The sequence below is a fragment of the Acomys russatus genome, chromosome 13 (genome assembly GCF_903995435.1).
Source record: "Acomys russatus chromosome 13, mAcoRus1.1, whole genome shotgun sequence".
In the NCBI taxonomy this organism is placed as follows: Eukaryota; Metazoa; Chordata; class Mammalia; order Rodentia; family Muridae; genus Acomys; species Acomys russatus.
The window spans coordinates 16636275-16657796 of record NC_067149.1 but is presented as its reverse complement, the minus strand read 5'-3'; the positions used below and the strand labels follow the sequence as shown (position 1 = coordinate 16657796).

The 21522-nt window shown below is 47.4% G+C and overlaps 1 protein-coding gene across 1 annotated transcript; it reads right to left on the bottom strand.

Annotated features, from left to right (window-relative positions):
* Positions 1-1912: 1912 nt before the first annotated feature.
* Positions 1913-19877, bottom strand: Hmces (5-hydroxymethylcytosine binding, ES cell specific). The gene is made up of 6 exons (XM_051154870.1): positions 19600-19877; positions 16111-16254; positions 12710-12838; positions 9936-10114; positions 6105-6297; positions 1913-2475 (listed from the first exon to the last, which is right to left on the bottom strand). Exons 1-6 carry the CDS (start codon positions 19780-19782, stop codon positions 2239-2241), a joined length of 1065 nt encoding a protein of 354 aa, XP_051010827.1. The 5' UTR covers positions 19783-19877; the 3' UTR covers positions 1913-2238.
* Positions 19878-21522: the final 1645 nt, after the last annotated feature.

Genomic DNA, 21522 nt, shown 5'->3' with positions numbered 1-21522 from the left:
ACACTCTATAGGCAGAAGCTCTTGGCTACTGTCTGGTTTACACACCTGCAACTGGATCAATCAGGCCTTTTTTTCTTCTCTTTTTTGAAAAAACAAACAACAGATGTTCCCAGCTGTTGAGATGGCTCAGTGGGTAAAGAGTGTGCAGCACAAACCTTACAACCTGGACTCCAGCCTTGGAAGGAGGGAACCGGCTGACTCCACAGTTTTCCTCCGACTTCCCGTGTGTGTGCGTGCGTGAGTGTGTGTGTGTGTGTGTGTGTGTGTGTGTGTGTGTGTGTGTGTGTGTGTGTTTATATATGAAAGGATCCTCCACAGTTCAACAGGATCAAACAGTGGTAAGAAGACAGGAAAAACAGGTCACAGTCCTCTGCAATAAGTGAAAATTTGGTGAGCAATTAGCAATGCCCAATAAAACTAATGGCTCAAAAAGTTAAAAATGTGATGCCTGAGGTACAAGTGCTTACAAATTGTACAGGTAATAAAACTATGTTCTCATAATATATAAAAACGTAGGCTCTTATATAGGCTGGTCTTGAATTCCTGATCCTTCTGCCAACATCCTCCCTTGTGCTAGGATTACAGTGGGTACCAACAGGACAGGATAGCATGCTATTTGGATGAAAGTGCTGCTTGAATCAAGTTACTCATACGCTGCTGCGTAAAGGTTAAAATGTAAAGGTATTTCACCATAAGTAGGACGGGAGACAGTAATAAAAACAAAGGCAATTCAGTACATGATGCAAATACGACAATATGTAATTCAGTGAATGTTCTAGTAAGTTACCTGAATTTAAAACAAAGCAAAAACCTCATTGAAATGAGACCACTCCCTACACCACAGGCAACAGCGGCAGCACAGGGTGCCTGGACTCTGATCCCTAGGGTCAACCCACGACTTCCCGCGCACTAGCTCAAGGGGAAAGCTGGGGGTGGGGGTAGGGGGGAGGGAGGCAGCCTGGGAAGGCCCGGGTGGAGGGGCCTGCACGCACCTGGCTCCGCCCCGCAAGGACCCGCCTGAACTGGGTGGCCCCACTGGAGCGCTCACACATCACAGGATCGGTGCGGGATTGGTGGAAACCCCGATTCCTTATTTGCATAAGGCCGGAGGCCAGCGTCTGCCTCTGAAAGAGCAAAGTGAGCTCTGGTTTTTTTGTCCGGATGTATATCTGAGAGGTCCTTCGGTGAGCTCTCCCTGCCAACTGCCTTAGTCTCACTTCTCTAGGGCTTTGCAGAGACACCACCCCTTTTGGCAGGTGTACTCTTCCCAGGTACCTGTACCTCGTGCTTTATAAGGTGAGCTGCTCTGCAGGCACACAAGGAGCGCTCACAGGCACTGAATATGTGCACCTGCGCTCTCTTGGCAGCAATTATATTAAAATTGGACCAACACGGTTAAACGAACAGCATCAGGTCAAATACTCTAACCTTTAGTTAACAGGAGAAAAGAGTAGAAAAGTCCCTGCGTTCAGGGAATTTACTTGAGAAGGGAAACATCACAGACATTAAGTGATTTGGTGACAAATGGCAAGGGGCCCCCCAGAGCAAAGCGACTCTCAGGCTGCGGTAGGTGGGAGCCACTTGTCCACCTCCTGCTGCTAGACTCCTGCGCTGCACTACTGGCTGGGAATATGCACAGGGAGTGGGCTCCTCACTAGATCCTTCACTGCCTGTGCTAAGGGCAGCATCCGGAAGGCCTCTGTACCCAACTCTTCCCCAAATCAGTTGAGTATGGCAGGTTGACTTTAGACTCTGAAGTATTAAAGAGTGAAGTGAAAGGCTGACCAAGGGCTGCCACTAAGCTGACTGATGGATTTCCCCTCAGAAGGCCCAGCGGCCCACTCCTTTGTGGTAAAAACCATTCTTTAAATACCAGGAAAACTGGGTAAGAACCAGAACTCTTGCCAGCTTATCAAACGTCATTTATTTAGAACAAAATATATTTTGAGAACTTAATTCTAAAAGAGAAGCCAGAGATTGAGAAGACAACCAGGAACAGGAAAGCATCCAGCAGGGAGGCGAGACTACCAGCCGAGCCAGGACGGCTAGCTGGGCCCACAGGGCTGACCACGGCAGCCAGCCATCTTCTTAGGCTGTCCCACAGCAGCCATGTTCTCCTAGGCCCACAGCTGACACTGTGCCACCACCTTCCCAAGTAAACGAACACAAATCCAGTCAGCTGGTGACAAGAGTAATTTGCTGTATCAGGCGGTGGCCTGGGATGGAGGGGTCCGGTCACTAGCTGTTGGGCCGCTTGGCCATGGGCTCACCGTCCTTCTCCTGCTTCAGCCATCGATCCAGGAGGCTGCCGGCGGCACCTCTCTTAGCAGGCAGTGGGCTCTTTTGTAGAAACTGGCTGGTCCACTGGGGTAAACCGGATTCTTCCTTTTTGGGTGGTTCAGGGACTTCCTTTTTGGGTGACTTTGTAGCCAACCACTGCATCATCCTTTGACTACTGCCACTTGTCTTGGGCTCCTATGAGAGAAAAAATGTCACAGCATCCACACTTGGTCTTGAGAGGAAAGACCAAAGTGAAGAAGCACGCACTCTCCCACCCCCAATCTCTGCCTGCACAGTGCTACTATGGGTGCAAGTGAAAGAGGGGTGAGTGCTCCCAGGGTAGGGGAGAAGCACTGAAAGCGCAGAGGTCAGTCTGGCGCTGCAAAGTCTTCCAAACATGCAGGGAACGAAGTGCCTTGGCTGGGTATGGGAGGCCGGGAAGTGAGGCTGCCGTCACAGTCAGGCTCCATGGTTCCCCTGCTCAGTATGTCCTGTTACTGCTCCCTCTGCTGCCTGAAATGAGAGGTTCTCTACGAGCAAACAGCACAGAGTATAAACCATGATAGAAAAAGATTATTATAGCTGGACAGTAGTGGCGCACTCCTTTAATCTCAGCACTGAGGAGGATCCCTGAGTTCGAGGCCAGCCTTGTCTATAGATCTGGCTCTAGGATAGCCAGAACCACAAAAGAGAAACCTTGCCTGGAAAAACAAACAAAGCAAAAAAGTAGCTATCTAGTCCAAGGTGAATTATATAATTATATTTATTTTTAATTTTATTTATTTTTATTTTTTGTTTATCGAGACAGGGTTTTCTGTGTAGACCTGGCTGTCCTGGAATCACTCTGTAGACCAGGCTGGCCTCAGAACTCAGAGATTGCTTGCCTCTGCCTCCCAAGTGCTGGGATTAAAGGCAGGCTCCACCACTGCCAAACTGTATTTAAAATTTCTTACGTTATATATGTACACATGTGTGGGTATGCACATGACACTGCATATGGAGACCAAAGGATAATTTGCAGGAGTAGACTGAGAAAATCATGTTTGGGTTCTGGAGACACAACTCAGGTTGTCAGCCTTGACAGCAAGTATTTTTACCTGCAGAGCTCACTCTATAATTAAAATGTTATTGCCGGGCGGTGGTGGCGCATGCCTTTAATCCCAGCACTCGGGAGGCAGAGGCAGGCAGATCATTGTCAGTTTGAGGTCAGCCGGGTCTACAAGGCAAATCCAGGACAGCCAAGGCTACACAGAGAAACCCTGTCTCAGAAACCAAAATCAAAACTAATTTTTTTTTTTTTTAAAGAGAAAAAGAATTCCGTGTTAGGATTGCAAAGTACTTCAGAGACGTTAGATACAAGAGAAGCAATGACAGTGACCATCAGCAAGGCAAATAAGAACCTTTAAGCAGAGATGCAGGTCAGCTGGGCCTCCGTCCTCTGAGTCCTGTACTGTGAGCATGGCACCATGCTGCTCCTGCTCCCCCACGCCACAGAGAGCTGCTGCTCGCTGTCAGCGGGCCAGCTTTCTCATGTGGAACTTCCCTTCCCACTGCAGGCATTGCCCATTCCTGTTCCTTCAAAACACGGCATCTGGACCCTTGCTGAATGCTGAGAAGTTACAGAGCCCTGCGAGAATGCTCTCAGATACTCTGGGGGAGAGTGAGGCCTGGAGCGCCTCCACCTTGTAGCTGTGAAATCAAACAGTCCATGAAAGCCATGGCTGGGAGGCGGAGAGACTGTAAAGCACTTGCTTTGCGAGTGTGAGGACCAGTGTTCAATCCCTAGCATCTGCATAAATATGCTGGGCATGGTGGCACACACATGTCGCCCAGAGCTGGGGATGCAGACAGAGGCTCCTTAAGGCTCTCTGGCTAGTTATTCTATCTTAACTGGTGAGCTCCAGGCCAGTGGACTCAGTGTTTCTGAAGATGGTATCTGAAGTCATTCTCTGGCCTCTACACATATACATGTACACTTGAACACACACACAAACATTAAGAAAAAATCATAGCTGGAAACATTTAAAATTCCTTTCTTGCTGGGCGTGGTGGCGCACGCCTTTAATCCCAGCACTCGGGAGGCAGAGGCAGGCAGATTGCTGTGAGTTCGAGGCCAGCCTGGTCTACAAAGTGAGTCCAGGATGGCCAAAGCTACACAGAGAAACCCTGTCTCGAAAAACCAACAACAACAACAACAACAACAACAACAACAACAAAAAAAAAAAAAAAAAAAAAAAAAAATTCCTTTCTTACATTTACCCTGTATACTGGGTCCTGGACTCATCAAGGAGATTCTTAATGACATAGAAAGCCAAATTTTTGCCCTGAATACTTACTCTATATATTTGAACAGGGTCCAGCATATAACTGTCCAGAACCCAGGGCCTTTTAACATGGTAGACAAAAAAGGACTCCATCACTGAACTATACTCTAGCCCCAGCAGTTTCTTGTAAAGAGTTTTCTGTCAGGGGTTGTTACAGTAGGGCCTAAACATCACTGTTCTGCTTATCTTCCAAAGAGCATGAGAGCTCTGGGTAGTTTAAAATGAACTAAAATTCTGCTCAGACATGGTGGTGCACACCTTTAACTCCAGCACTTAGGAGGCAGAGGCAGGCAGATCTCTGTAGGCATAAGGTTATTGTGTAATTCAAGTGCTGATTTCCATACCCCAATATCTGGTTGCATTCCTTGTTCTGAGAATCTCCTGTCTCAATGTTGTGTAAACACAGCTCCCCAACTGTCCCCTGATATGTCAATAAAGCAGCTTACAGCCAATCGGTGAGCAATTGGGTTAGACTTCCCGCAAGCCAGAGGAGGAGGCGTTAGAGGAGGAAGAAAGTCCTCAGGTAGAGGTCCAGGAAAGAGGAGGAAGATTAGCTGGAGCAGGGAAAGAGACAAAGTGCAAATATCTCCGGGATTTTGCCAAAGAGGAAGACAGATTAGCTTAGATGGTTAAGAATAGAGTAATAACTGCTCGGTTATTGCGTTGTAAAGCTTAAAAACAAAAAATTAATGGAGTCTCAATTATGTGTGTGATAGCCAGGATAAGAGAGAAACTAAGAAGCAAACACAGTTTTATAAAAATAACTGTAACAGACCTCTGCAGTTTGCAGACACCTAGTCTACCCAGCATGCTCTAGTCCAGCCAGGACTACACAGTGAAACGCTGTCTCAAAACAAAAAAATTCTAACTGTGGGTGCTAGAGAGATGACTGAGCAGTTATGAGCACTTTGCTGCTCTTCCAAAAGGCCAGGTTCATTTCTTAGCATCCATATTGGGCAACTTACAACTGCCTGCAACTCCAGCTCCTGGAGATCAGGTGACCTTTTCTGGACTCTGCAGCCATTGCATTCATGTGTACAAACCCAATTTTATACACATAAATAAAAATAAATCTTAAAAAGAAAACTTAGAAAAATAAAAGCCAGGCACGGTGGTGCATGCCTTCAATAAATACCAACAATAAGTAGTAGGCTGAGGCAGAAGGATCTCTGACAGTTTGAGGCCAGCTTGGTCTACAAAACCAGTGCTATAATAGTGAAAACCTGTCTAAAATTCAAATCACATGAAGTCAAATGAATAAACATTAAAGTTCGGACAATGCAGGCGGGCGGTGGTCATGCATACCCTTAATCCCAGCACTCGGGAGGCAGAGGCAGGTGGATCGCTGTGAGTTCAAGGCCAGCCTGGTCTACAAAGTGAGTCCAGGACAGCCAAGAATACACAGAGAAACCCTGTCTCAAAAAACAAAAAACAAAAACAAAAACAAAGTTTGGACAACGCAAGGGCATATTCTGAACAACAGGTAGTCACACTTCCTACCTTCTTAATCACCAAGTCAGCAGGAACCAGACACTCAGGACTGTTGTTTCGGGAGTTGTTCACCACTGGAGAAACTGGGTGGAAGGTGATATTGTCTATGGGGTGGATTAACTTCAGAGCTTCCTGAGTGGCGACCTCACCAAAGTCAAGCCATTTGGAGACGGCCTCTTCTCCATCTAGTATGGCAGGCATCCTGGCCAGGGAACAGATTAGGGTTGGTGGCAAATATCTTTCCCCACTGAGCCATCTTGCAGGCCCAAAGATACAGCCTTGGTTGGCTTCAAACTCCTGACCCTCCTGCCTTTGCCTCTTCAGCATATCTTACTGGCACGTGCCACAACTAACTCATCTTTAAATTTATTTTTGCAGTACTAGGTATTAAACCTATGGCTTGGGGCTGGAGAGATGACTCAGAGGTTAAGAGCCCTGTCTGCTCTTCCAGAGATCCTCAGTTCAATTCCCAGCAACCACATGATGGCTCACAACCATCTATAATGTGATCTAATGCCCTCTTCTGGCCTGTAGGTGAGCACTGTATACATAATAATAAATAAATCTTAAAAACAAAACAAAACCCTAGGGCTTTATGCATGCTAAGCAAGTAGTCTCCCACTGAGCTACAGTCCCAACTTCTCTTTTCACTTTTCTTTCTTTTTAATTCTTTGAGATAGGGTTTCTCTGTGTAGCCCTGGCCATCCTAGAAACTTGCTTGGTAGACCAGGGTGGCCTTGAACTCAGAGATATGCCTGCTTCTGCCTCCAGAGTCCTAGAATTAAAAGTGTGTACCACCAGCACCTGGCCCCTTTTTCTAAGGCAAGGTTTGTTAAGTTGCCTAAGCTAGACTTGAATTCAAGATCCTCCGACTTCACTTTGCTAGTAACAGGAATGACAGGCCTGAGCTATCAGGCTCAACTTTGTTCTTGTATTAGGATTGCAAATCTACCTAGGCCCCCTACACATACATAACTGATGGGCAGTTTGATCTTCATGTGGGTCCACAGTAAGTTAAGCAGGCGCTGTCTATGACATGGACTCTGTCGCCTGCTTTCAATCACTTTGTCCTAATGGGGCTGCCTTGCCTAGCCTCAATGGCCAAGGATGAGATCAGTCCTGATGCAATTTGATGTGCTGAGGTGGGTTGGGGGGGGGGGGAAGACTCCCCTTTTCTGAGGACAAGGGGAGGGGATGGGGAAGGGGAGAAGAGGGTAGGAGGGAGGGACTGGTAGGAGAGGAAGGAGAAGGCTATGATAGGGATGTAAAGTGAATATACAAATTAAAAATAAATTATAAGCCTGTATGGTGATACACGCATGTAATCCCAGCACTTGGGGAGGCAGAGACAGGCAGATCATGAGTTCAAGGCGAGCCTTGGTATTCAAAGCGATTCCAGGACAGCTAAGGCTACACAGAGAAACCCTGTCTCAATAAAACCCAAAATTATAAAAAATAAATAAAAATAAAATTGCAAATCTGTTTCCAGTGCTTCTTATGTATCAGTAAGTTTTACATTTGCTTATGCAAAATCTCATCTGTAAGAAACACTGGGTGGGAAGTGGCATGGTGGTGGTACACACCTTTAATCCCGAGCACTCAGAAGGCAGAGGCAGGCGGATCTCTGTGAGCCTGGTCAGTCTGGTCTACACGGTGAGCTGTAGGACAGCCAGGACCAGGTAGAGACCTTATTTCAACTTCCTCCCTGGCCCCTCCCCACCTCATCCTGCTAAAAAGAAAGAAACACAGGGTGGGGACTGGACACTTTGATTATTGGTTGTTGACTTTGCTGAGGACCCAGGCCTTCTTCCTAGCACCCACAGTGGCTCCAGTCCCAGAGGATTTGACCCTCCCTTGACCTCAGCATGCCTATGTAGTGCACAGGCACACATGCAGGCAAAACATTCACACACGCTCTCTCTGCCTCCTACTTTCAGATTAGGATGTGATTCTCCCGCCCCCCCTCCGCCTGGTTTTTCAAGACAGGGTTTCTCTGTGTAGCCTTGGGTGTCCTAGACTCACTTTGTAGACCAGGCTAGCCTCCAACTCACAGTGATCCACCTGCCTCTGCCTTCCTGAGGGCTGGAATTAAAGGCATGTGCTACCATGCTTGGCTAAAACATTGGGTAAATCTGATATGTGAATTCTTCATGAGAATAGTACACTGCACATTTCAAAATATTTGTTAACATTGTCTGAGCAGACCAGAGATTTTTGAGGCCAACCTGGCCTACAGAATGAGTTACAGGGTAGCCATGGCCACACAGAGAAACCTTGTCTTGAAAAGACAAAAAATTTGAAATTTTTCTCAAACATAAAGTACAATTTACTTATTTAACATAACAACCTTCAATACCACAACATTGGCTCCTTTTGCTCTAGTATTGATTGGTTTTGTGGTTTCAAATACAGCTACATTTCCCAAGGCTTTTTGAAGGGGGAAAAAGCCACAAATGCAGATGAATATGGCACTCAAGGAAGTCTAGCAGCAACACAGGAGGTAAATGAAGCTGACCATTCATTTGATCAAATGTTCAATTTGCTCCACTGATAGCTGTCCTGTCTGAGATAGGCTCTTGCTATGCAGTACTAGCTGGTCTTACTGTGTGAGCTTCCCGCCTCTGACTCCCAGTTCTAGGTTCATGGGCCTGTGCCACCACAACTGGCACTGGCACTTCTTAATCTTATTTACCCTGTGCTGGTTAGTTTTTTGTCAAGCTGCTATAAGCTAGAGCCTTTGGGGAACCTGGAGGGCAAATTGAGAAAATGCCTGAGTCAGACTGGCCTGTAGGCATGTCTGTGGGGCACTGTCTTGACTACTGGTGGGTGGGAGAGCCTAGGCCTCTGTGGGTGGTCCTACCCGAGCAGGCGGTCCTGGGCTGGGTAAGAAAAGTACCTAGCACACCAGTAAGCAGCATGCCTCTATGGCTTCCGCCGACTCCAGGTTTCTGCTTGAGTTCCTGGCCTGACTTCCCTTCATGATGGACTAAGATTGGGATGAAACCCTTTCCTCCTGAAGTTTCCGTTGGTCATGGTGTTTATCACAGCAACAGGAAGCAAACCAGGATGTTAGCTTCCAGTTTTATAACCCAGGCTCACATTTTACTGATTGATTGTCACAACTGATTCTAAAGCCAAATGTATAAACACTTATATTAACAGGCAAATGCTTTAAAATTAAAAAAATAAGGTACATTGATTTGTTAAGGTTTGTTTTTATCACCTGTAATTATGTGTAGATGTGTGTGTCTGCATGTGTGAATGTGCGTGTGGCTGCAGGTGTTCGTAGATGCCGGAGGAAGTGGATCCCCAGGAATTAAAATTATAGACAACTGTAGGCTGCCTAAAAATCAAACCTGGGTCCCTTAGAAGAGCAGCAAGAGGTCTTACACACTGAGCCAGTGAGCTGGGGGTAAATCTCAATGACACATCCCTGGCCTACTAAGTCCACGGTCATGCTAAGTACATATTCAATCATGAGCTATACCACTGTCCCTAAAAATATGTTAAGGTCTCAGAAACCCAAATCGCTTCCGGCGGTTTTCACTGCATAACTCTGCAAGCATGTTGGTAATGTTTTGGGAAAAATGATTATAACTTGCACGTTAGTTTCTTTTTTATTTTTCTTTTTTTGGTTTTTCGAGACAGGGTTTCTCTGTGTAGCCTTGGCCATCCTGGACTCACTTTGTAGACCAGGCTGGCCTTGAACTCACAGCGATCCGCCTGCCTCTGCCTCCCGAGTGCTGGGATTACAGGCGTGCGCCACCACGCCCGGCTCACGTTAGTTTCTTACTCTCTAAAATCAGAGCACACTCTCCCCAGGAAAAAGCAGTGACTTGCCTGTTGTGGATGTCACTCAACCCTCTGCAGGACTCCACAGTGATGACGCTGTAGGAATACAGGCGCTCTCCCCCTGGGGGCTCCCAGCAGTCAAAGATCCCTGCCATTGTCAGCAGCCTCCAGTTGTCCCAGTCCTTTTCCTTGCTTTCAGGGGTGTCTGCAGCATCGTCCCCGCCTGACTGGAAAGAGCAGGCTGCTTCAGACCCGACAGTAGCTCAGCTGTTTTGAAGCCATTCAGCCCACTCTATTTTGATCCTATCTGACCCATTTTCATCAATGCCAAGAGGCTTCATGGCAAAAGGTCAATGAAGCGGCAGACTATGGCCTTTTTTCCCTTTCTTTTTTCTTTTTTTGAGACAGGCGGATCTCTGAGTTCGAGGCCAGCTTGGTCTACAAAGCAAATCCAGAACAGCCAGGGCTACACAAAGAAACCCTGTCTCAAAACTCACCGCCCCCCCCAAAAAAAATCCAAACAAAGAAGAAAGGAAAATAGTAAGGCTGATGGCAGGAGAAAATAATTAAAGGAAAGAAAGTGAAGTATTCAGTTCAATTTGTTTTAAAATGTCTGGCTAAGGCCAGGCGTGGTGGCACACGCCTTTAATCCCAGCACTCGGGAGGCAGAGGCAGGTGGATCACTGTGAGTTCGAGGCCAGCCTGGTCTACAAAGTGAGTCCAGGACAGTCAAGGCTACACAGAGAAACCCTGTCTCAAAAAAACAAAAAACAAACAAACAAAAAAACAAAACAAAACAAAACAAACAAACAAAAAAGTAAAATGTCTGGCTAAATATCTAGGGAGAAAATAGTTAAATCTCTATATCAAGAAGAAAAAACAAAACAAAACAAAAAAAAAGATCAATGAGTGACTGAACACCCTTGCCTACCTACTCTTCTCCCTAAAATTTCAAACTTATTATTTCATGTGCATTGATGTTTTGCCTGCATGTATGTCTGTGATAGTGTCAGATCCTCTGGAACTGGAATTACAGACAGGTGTGAGTTGCCATGAGGATGTTGGGAATTGAACCCAGGTCCGATAGAAGAGCAGCCAGTGCTCTTAACTGCTGAAATAGCTCTCCATCCCTATTTTCAACTTTCTAATGCTAAGATGTGAGCCATTTATGGGTTTTACAATGAGAGTTCAATGAAGGAAATATTAAATACAGAGAATTACCATGTGAATTAGAAACTGTACTAAATATATATCCACACAAAGCCCTCCTGGCATGTGAGTGTTCACAGTAGCATCATTCCAACCACAAGGTGGAAACAGTGGTTTTAAACAAAATAACTGTTCAAAACTAAAATAAATTTGCCTGATAAAATGAGATATGACCTGTTTGGTGTGTTTGCTTGCTGAATACACCATGCATTTCAGAAACAAGGACGGAAGATCCCTGGGTAAATGTCTATTCCTTTAGGGATAGCTTTTATGGGGAAAAAAAAGGCACTGTGCAAGCTTCCAAAGGAGGGAGGCAACCAGTAGTCTACCACACCCATGACCAGCATGGCATGGTAACCCTAAGGCTGCAGCAGTGGCACACAGACCTTGGTGGTAATCAATAGCTCTTTAATTGGACTTAAACCCCCTCAGCAAGAGGAAAGCCATGCCTGGTGCTGGACACCTACTAATTACTAAGCTAACTACTCAGGGCTAGTGAAGGCACAGGTGTGGGAGGAGGATGTGCAACCACTACTTACTAAACCAGTGTAACCCCTAACAACAATCTAGGCATGTGCCCTCACACCACAGGTAAGTGCAGTCTTCACCCTCATCAAAGAAACTTGTTTTTCCAACAGAGACCGTTACAGAAAACCATAACCAACCAAAATGAGGCATCGTGGAAAACAATCTTATGGGCGCATCTGCAAAACAATCCCACACCTGAGGCTCAGAGAACACTGCAGAAGAGAGGATGGGAAGATTATGTAAGAGCCAGAGGATCGCGAGTTGCCGTGAGACTGTGTCTCCTAATCGTGTCAGAAGCTAACCCCATCGTCTCACCAACATGACTGCCCAAACATGGACTGAACAAGGACATCAACACACATGCCAAAGTACATGGGGGAAAGTCCACAAGGCCTCAACCCTACACAAACACTACAGCAACTGACGGATACTGGGAGGGGGAGAAATCATCATCCCCAGGGCACAGCACCCCAACTGGCGTCCACTGTCAGGTGCTTAGCACTTAAAACATACACCCAAGTTATATTCTATGGGCTGAGCAGGTTATGCTTAGGAGTGTGTGTGTGTGTGTACACATTTATGTATGCAATATCAATGAAAAAGAGGCCAGCTGGGATGCCTTTAGTCCCAGTACTAGGGAGGCAGAGGCAGGCGGATCGCTGTGTGTTCGAGGCCAGCCTGGTCTACAAAGAGAGTCCAGGACAGCCAGGACTACACAGAGAAACTCTGTCTCAGAAAAAACAAACAAACAAACAAACAAACAAATAAATAATAAAAATAAAAAAGTGGCCAATGAACATGAGGGAGTATGTGGGAGAGTATGGAAGAAGGGAAGACATGTTGCAATTATAATCTCAAAAATAAATTACAGACATGTATTAACTTAATGATGAGATAGTTCTGAGAAATGTGGCATTCGGCAATTCTGTTGTATTAACAGTGGTGGATACTTAACACACCCTCGATTATACAGCAGTGGGCACAGTCCCCACTATATTGTACCCTATTGTTTGGAGAAACATTGCTATATGATCTTGATTTGTTTTTCTCTTTTCCAAACATACCGTTCACACAACTGTTCATACCTTCTCCGTCCTGACTTGAGGGAAATAGATGAAGTATGGTTGCCTCTGGTTTGTTCCCCCCTGACACCGCTGCCACTCGTAGAATCCATCTGCTAGAACGACACATCGGCGTCCTTTCCCCAGAGGAACCTGAGAGAATTAACAGTGTGGTCATAGTGACAGGATTCCATTACATGGACTCTCATGTTTAGCACTGTACTTTGGTGGTAGAGGGCTTGCCTAGCAGAAGGCCCAGTTCCACCTTCAGAACCATATTACGTGTGTGTGTGTGTGTGTGCGCGCACATGCACGCGCTCAGGTCTCATGTGTGGCCCTCAAGGACTTATCGTTTATCTTTTTAAAGTGCTGGGTAAGGACTGATTTCAGGCCAGTATACTTCCACTGAGCTATATACCCAGGAGTTCTCTGCATCTCAAATCTCCTAAGACAAAAAAAAAAAAAAAAAAAAAAAAAAGGCACAGGGACTCACTATGTAGCACTGGCTGTCCAGAAACTGTGTGGATCAGGCTGGCCCTGAATTCACAGAGATCTGTCTGCCTAGCTTCAGAGATCCATTTGCCTCTGCCTCCCAAATGCTGGGATTAAAGGCATTCGCCACCACCACGCAGCTTAGACATTCATTAAAAAAAAAAAAAAATTGTTCAAAAAATTTTGTTTCTGTGTATGGCAGTACATCATTGTAGATAATAGGTAAAAGGACAATTTGTAGGAGTCAGCTTTCTCCTTCCACCACGTGGGCCCCAGGGATTGAACTCTGGTCCTCGTGCTTAGTGGCAAGTGCCTTTACCTACTGAGCCAGCTAACAGACTCCATAGCACTTTTCATATATATATATATATAAAGTTACCACTCAACTAAACAGATGTTGAGAAGATTAAATGACATCAAGTAAAAAAGCTCTTTCTCACTGAACAGGTACACAGGGCAGCTGGTGTTGTGTAGCAGTTTTCTCCAGGAGAGAAGGGTAGACTCAGGAGGTGAAGGAAGCATAGCATGCCTGACTAAGTACAAACTTGCAAGATTCTAGAAGGCCCCTCCCAGCTTTATAGGAGTAAACAGCTGCTCTCCTAGGGAAGGAGACGGACTGGTCCAGCTGCAGAGAGAGTCGGAATGGCAGCTTTCGAGTGCTGAAGTGACTTTCAGTGGTGAAGATACTGTTGAGTCATCCCTGCTCCTGTAAGTGACCCCATTCTCACACTCCTCTTAGTAAACCCAGTAAAAACCCACTGGCTCACCAAGCTGGACTTTTCTCTGTCTTGGGCTCCGCAGTTAAAGGTTTGCCAGCAAAGCTAGTCTCCAGTTTGCTCAAGTGGACCCTGCTTCCCAGTATTCTGGGTGTGAGTCCTGCAAAGTATCTCATCCTTTCTCAGACTGAATTAGGCTGGCTCTGAACGACAGCAGTGCTGAATGACTGACAAGACCACGTCACAAGGCTTTTGTAGTTTCTGTTCTGCCTCCCTGAATCATGAGCCTGCATTAAATGAGGTGCCACATCAGAAGCGTGGCTGAGGCACATTCATGCGGGGCATGTAGAAAGACTTCTAGCTGTTCCAGCTGTGCCGGCCATGGCATCAGCCACATATGATGAAGCCGTTTGTCCTGGTTTGCTTTCTATTGCTGTAGCAAAATAACATGGCTAAAAGAAACCCGGGGAGGAAGGAAAGTCAGAGCAGGAACTCAAGGCAGGAACTGAAGGAGATGAGCCCAGTGTGGTGCTTTAATCTCAGCACTCCGGAGGCAGAGGCAGGCGGATCTCTGTGAGTTTGAGGCCAGCCTGACATAGTGAGTCCCAGGACAGCCAGGGCTACATGAAGACCGTGTCTCAACAACAGCCACAAGATGGAGACAGAGGCCTTGGAGGAATGCTGTTTACTGGCATGCTTCACGCGGCTTGCTCAGCTTTGTTTTGTTTCCATATAACCCAGATCAGCTGCCTCCGGGTGGTACTGCCCACAGTGAACTGAGTCCTTTCACACCGATCACTGATCAAAACAATACCTCACGGACCTGCCCACAGGCTAACCTGATGGGAGTTTTTCCTCAACTGAGGTTCCTTCTTTCCAGCTGACCCCAGCTTCTGTCAACTTGACAAAAAAGTAACCAGTACAACTACTGTAGGTATCTGTCCTCGCCAGGTAAGTACATCAAACATTCCCAGTAAAAACTGAGCACAATTGGTCCACAGTATACGAGAGATAGGTTTTTTTGTCTTTAAAATTTTATTATTTTTAAGTCGGGCGTGGTGGCGCACGCCTTTAATCCCAGCACTTGGGAGGCAAAGGCAGAAGCAGGCAGATCTCTGTGAGTTCGAGGCCAGCCTGGGCTACAAAGTGAGTCCAGGACAGCAAAGGCTACATAGAGAAACCCTGTCCTGAAAAGCCAAAAATAAAAAATAAAAATAAAATATTCTATTACTTTTATTTACTTTTGGTGGGGAAGGGGCTGATCATGCCACTGTGGGCATGTGGAAATCAGAAGACAACATGCGGGAAAAGCTGGTGCTGTCCTTCTATCATGTAAGTTCTGGTAGTTGATGGAGGTCGCTAGCTTTGGTAGCAGGGGCTTTTACCCAGGGAACTTGCTATCTGCTACCTCCACCCTATTTTGGGATTTAGGTCTCACAGTATACCTCTGCTTGGTCTGGAACTCACTATGTACACCAGGTTGGCCTGGAGCTCACAGATCTGTTGGCCTCGGCCTCCCAAGTGCTGGGTTGAAGGCATGTGCCACCACACTGGACCAATTGTTTTGCTTTAAATCACTGTCTTAGTTACTTTTCAGTTGCTGTGATAAGACACCATGGCCAAAGCAAGTTGAAGAAAGCGTTTAGAGTTTCAGAAGGTGAGTCCATGACCATTATGGCAGGAAGTATGGCAGCAGGCAAGTAAGCAGGGTGCTAGAGCAGAAGCTGAGACATTATTACAGTTTGAGGCAGTCACCAGATAGAGTGAGAGAGCTAGCATCATGGGCTTCTGAACCCTCAAAGCCCACTCCCCAGTGACTCCCACAATGCCACACCTCCTAATCCTTCTGAAACAGTTCCACCAACTGGGAGCAAGTATTATGAACTTATGGGAGCCATCCACGTTATAACCTATAAGTTTGGGCATTGCTGGCCTGGAACGTAGCAACATTAACAACTGGGAATATCTCAGCCAGGTGGTGGCGGCCGCACACACCTGCAATCCAGGTATTCCGGAAGCAGAGGCAGACAGATCTCTGAGTTTGAGGCCAGCCTGGTCGACACAGCAAGTTCCATGACAGCCAGGGGTACACAGAACACTGTCTTGAGAAAAACCAAACCAACAATAACAAAACCCCCTGGGCATATCGTTTGGAACTATATTTCTCAGGTGTGCAATATTAGAAAGAAGTGCCTTTTCCCCAGACAGGCTACATACCTTGAATGACTGCTTCTCCATTATGGTATCACTACGACAGTTGGTAGTGTTGAACTGCAACTTGGAAGGGTCACTTTCCTTGAACCAAGATGGGACCAGGCCCCATCGCATGGGAACAATTACCCGCTCTGATGAGTCTGCATCCTGCCATAGAAAGAAGGTTCAGATTAAGCACCTGGATTGGTGGTGCACACTTGCAATCCCAGCACTCTAAAGGCTGAGGCAGTAGGATTGCTGCTGATGTAAGGCCAGTTTGGGCTACATAAAAACTGACTCAAGTGCTGGGGAAATTATGCAGTGGTTAGGAGCACACACTGCTTTTCTAGAGGACCTGAATTAGGTTCCTAGCACCCATGTCTGTCAGCTATAACTGCAGCTGCAGGGAATCTAAGGCCCTCTTCCCACTGGCATGCACACAAGCAAGTGCATGAGCACACACATAAATTAAGACAAAAAGTTAAGCAAGACACAAAAATACAATTGAACAGGCTCAAATACAGCAGGAAGACCGTAATTACTATATACAAATAAGGTTGTTAAGAGGGAAAAAGTCAGCTGGGCTCTGTATTACATCAAGGAGGCAGATGGAGATGGAAAAAAAAAAAGATGAAGAATGGTGGGTAAAGCTGGGCATGGTGGCGCACGCCTTTGGGAGGCAGAAGCAGGCAGACTGATGCGAGTTCGAGGCTAGCCTGGTCTACAAAGCGAGTCCAGGACAGCCAAAGCTACACAGAGAGACCCTGTCTCAAACAAACAAACAAAATGAATGGTGGATATAAAAACACCTGCAGTCCAAATACCTGGAAACTGATGCAGGTGTGTGTGAATTCTAGGCTAACCAGGGCTACTGCCTGAAGGAGGTCATATGCCCAAGGGTACTGTTAGTCCTTTTGATTAATGGGCACGGTGTCAATGTATGCTCAGAGACCAGTGCTGTTCCCAGAGAAGCTTCTGAACGCAGACGGCGATGAATAACACAGAGGCTCACAGCTGGTCAGAATACCGAGTTAATGACTTTTAAAGTGTTCAATTCCATTTTAAGTTTTGGGGTTTTTGTTTGTTTGTTTTTGAGACAAGGTTTCTTTGTGTAGCCCTGGCTGTTCTGGAACTTACTCTGTAGGACCAGGCTGGCCTCGAACTCACAGAGATCCACCTGCCTCTGCCTCCCTAGTGCTGGGATTAAAGGTGTGCACCATCACTGCCCCGCCTGTGTTTTAAGTTCCATTTAGAGTTTTAGGTTCCATATTATCCCTGTTAAGGCACAGGGAACATCATGGAAGAGAATGCAAAAGTTGGAGGGGGAAGAGAGTAGAAGGATAAAGAGCAGCAGATGTGGCTGAGAATAATGGGCAAGTTAGAATGGTCACAATACATTGTGTTCATGTATGAGATTATCAAAATATAAAATATAAAAGTGGAAGACTAAGCTGGGTAGTGGTACACACCTTTAATCCCAGTAACTTGGAAGGCAGGTAGATCTCTGAGTTCAAGACCAGTCTGAGCTACAAAGAGAGTTCCAGACTGCCAGGGAACAAGGCACAGAGAAACAAGGTGGACTGACTAGAAGGAGTGCTGTGAAACTGTCTTGTGGAAATGACACAGCTGCTGCACCCATGAACTCAAGAGCAGCACTAGATTCTTGCCCCAGACCTACTCTAGAACGGACCCTCAACATTCAACATTCCACCATGAACAGAGAGTGCTCAGAAGGCCTGGCCCTCCCTGAGCAGCTGTGCGCAGGGAAGGTTGTTGGGGGACAGAGTCACGCCACATGCATACAGTGTGTGTGGAGGGCAGAAGAAGGCACATAGATGTTCATGCAGGCAAAACCACTACACACATAAAAATAAATATAGTCCTTTTAAATGTCAGTGACGTCTTGGTTGAGAAATCCTGCTCTACAATTCTACTGGTCACCTTCGAGTGTTTTTGTCACTGCACAACCCAACCCCAAACACAAGAGTAATGACTACAAAGTGGCTGAAAAGCTAAGATACTGAAAGTATTGCTCGGTATTACTCATCTTTTCCTCTATGGGGTCTGACTTCGGAACAGAACAGCTGGTGGCATTGTGGTGGATGAGGAAGTAGTATGCAAATCAGCGGTTTCAAATACAAATATTGCTATCTATACATATATGTTGGCAGTTGAACAGCTGAAATGCTCCTAATTTTGTTTTAGAATTTACAGGTTTGAGAAAAATGAAGTATCAAATACTTATCAAATTAATAAACCTTAGCAATCTAAACAAATTGTATTACAGATGTGCAAACTTGAATGACCCAGTGGAGGTCTGTGTGCTAGGGGCTCCATCTCCTGCTCCCCAAGATCAACAGGGACCATGGTCAGTTCAGCAGCTAAGGGTACTCGCTGCTCTTGCAAAGGACCGGAGTTCGATTCCAAGCACTCACAATGTGGCCTCTTGTAATTTCAGTTCCAGGGGACCTGAAGCTCTAACTTCTGAGAGCACTGAGGCACACACCTGGTACACACACATACATGCATGCAGGCAAAACATTCCTACATATAAAAAAATTGTTTAAATTTAAACAAATTTCTTGTGTGCTAGGACTGAACCTAAGGCTATGAGCATATGAACTATGTTGTGCATCAGAGTAATGTCACCAGCCCCAATCACGGTTTTTTTTTTTTCATTAATTTGTGTGTATGTGTCTCTTGCACACACACCACAGACTGGGAATGGAATGCAGAGCACGCCTTGCAGGAGCTGGTTCTCTCCTTCTACCACACAGATGTCCAGGATCAAATTCAGGCTGTCATGCTTGGTAGCACCTGCTGCCCATTGAACTATTTTGCAAGTTCCCTAATCACTTCTTTTTTTGAGATAGTTTTACTGTGCAGCCTTGACTGGCCTCCATTTGGTTGTACTGATAATTCAGTAATATCTGAAGGCTGCTATTTAAAAAAAAAAAAAAAGAATTCAAGCTAGGCAGCATGCACACACTTGTAATACAGGAGTCTGGAGACAGAGGCATAAGGTTTGTTGCAAATTTCAGGCCAGTCTGGCCTATATAGTGAGTTCCAAAACAGCCAGAGATATATACATAGTAAGACTGTCTTGAAAGAATTTTTAAATAAAAATATTCAGATATGAGGTCCATATAAAATTGGGCATACATTAAAACCGTCTAATTGAGCCTGAAGAACACTGACTTGCTCCTTATCGAGGCCTAGACCGACTTTCTTTCCTTTTCTTCTTCTTCTCAACCCCCCCCCCCCACCCCTGCGACAAGATTTCTGTGTAGCCTTGGCTGTCCAGGACTCACTTTGCAGACCAGGCTGGCCTCGAACTCACCTGAGCGCTGGAATTACAGGAGAGCACCACCAGGCCCAGTTCGATTTTCAACTAGTTCCTGACTCCGTTAATGGCTGCCCTCATGGTCATTGTAGCCTCTTGGCTGGGCAGACATGAAAAGCGTCCAGAGAGTGCGGGGCCAGGAGCCAGTCCAGTGCTGATGCAAGCCTTACCTTCTCGAAGTGCAGTCGGGAGAGAAGCACCGGGCTGCTGGACTGGGGGCTCTTGTTGTACGAGGGGCAGTACTTCTCAGCGTCCCGCCACTGCGGGAGCCGCCGCCTGCCCTGGCCATCCCGATAGGCACAGGCCCTGGTGAGGGCGTCTCTAGGCAAGTGACAGGATGTTCGCCCGCACATTCTTCAGCTGGACAGAAGTCACGACACGTAAGGTTTTAGTCCCTGGGTCGGCGCGTCCTCCCAGCGATCCCCACAGGAGCCTCCGATGGATGCCCTAGCTACCGTCCACGGAGGCTCCGTTAGGACAGGGTCAGCCCCGCGCCGCCACTGCAGGCCCCGCAGTCCGGAAGCGGAGGCTGAGCAAGCCGGTCCCCGAGGCGCATCTCGGGGGGCTTAAAGGAAGGATTCGGCAAAGAGAGGCCAAAGCTCTCCGCACTCACACCCGCCACCCGCACGCACTACCCCCTGCGCCCACCCGCTCCGCTCCGGGGACCGAGGGGCCTGGCCGTCGCCGCGTCTCGTGCGAAAACCCAGGGCGGTTCTCCGCTCGCGTTCCCTCAGCCAGAGCCCTCTCCTCCTCCCCGCGCCTGCTCGCCCGCGCCTCCTCAGCGCCGCCCTCTCTAATGCCCGCCCGCTCGCCCGCGCCTCCTCAGCGCCGCCCTCTCTAATGCCCGCCCGCTCGCCCGGGTCCCCCCAGCCGGGCCCTCCCCACCCCCTCGTCAGCGCTGCCCTCTCCTCCACCCCACCCCACCCCACCTCCTCGTCAGCGCTGCCCTCTCCTCCACCCCAATCCACCCCCACTGCCCGTTGGCGGGCGGGTCCCCGCGCGTCCCCGTCTCCTCACCGCCAGCGAATTTCGTCCACTCTTGCGTGCACCACGCATTCTCCTAAACGACACTCGCCCCGCCCCCTCCGTGACGTTGGCGCCAACAGGGTTTCCTGCTCACAGGTGGGGGGTGGCTAGGAGATGAGCTGAAGCGCCACACGTGCTGGCGCTGAGTTCCACTGATGCACCGCCTCAAAGCAAAACAGAACACACACACACCCGAGCCACGCACTCCAGGAGGTCCCGTGCTCCTCCTTGCCAGGCCAGACTCTAAACCAGAAGCCCTCTGCTTCCCAGCCCTGCCTTCCAAGACCCATTCGAGTCACCCTCAAACATGGATGGCCACCAGAATGAGACTTTCTAGCTCTCCACACAGAGCTGGTTAAGGGTCAGGAAGGCCCTCCTTGTTTTCTTGTTAACATCTGCATTGTGTGTGTACACCGATAAATAAAACAAGAGGGAGGTTGACACAATTCGCTTTAGTTGGGTTTATTAGAATGGAATTCGGGATAGAAGGGGAGGGGATTAGGCAGAAAACACAATCATGGAGGTCTATAGGCAAGACGGGGCCTTAAAGGAAGGCCTTTCCCTTAAAGCCTGGAGAGGCCGTTCACTAAGGGCTGGAAGGAAGGAGGGAAGGAGGGAAGAGAGGCCAGGCAAGGGCAGCTGCTCCAAAGAGCCCCCAGAAGAGAACCTTCTTTAGGAAGCAGCCTTCAGGGCGCCTCCCTGAGCAAACCCCCACCCACCCACAAATGAGAAGTCTGACTATACCTTTTAGGGGTGACAGGAAACCACATCTGAACTGATTTAGTTCAATAAAGCAGGCACGTTCAAGGACATGGAGGAGGCAGGAACGTAAAACATGGGCTACTGTTAGGCCACAGCAAAGAGGGCCTCTTAACTATGCTCGAGTGTGGCCTCATCTCTTCAGGGTATGGGATTGGCCTAAAGCTGCAGGCCTATACTCTAACATGGGCATGTGTGTGCACAAGCATCTCACAAGGTGTGCATTAGGCCAGAGGACAACGTTTGAGAAATGGTTCTCTCCTTCTACCGTGTGATAGTCAGTCTCCTGCTGAGCCACCTCAGGAGCC

Excerpts from the sequence above, each read along its gene's own strand:
- Hmces (XM_051154870.1), bottom strand. The coding sequence starts at position 19,782 with ATGTGCGGGCGAACATCCTGTCACTTGCCTAGAGACGCCCTCACCAGG. Across the intron at positions 10,115-12,709 it reads CTCAAGTCAGGACGGAGAAG|TCAGGCGGGGACGATGCTGC; the intron begins GTATGAACAGTT and ends TGCTCTTTCCAG. Across the intron at positions 2,476-6,104 it reads CTGACTTGGTGATTAAGAAG|GAGCCCAAGACAAGTGGCAG; the intron begins GTAGGAAGTGTG and ends TTTCTCTCATAG.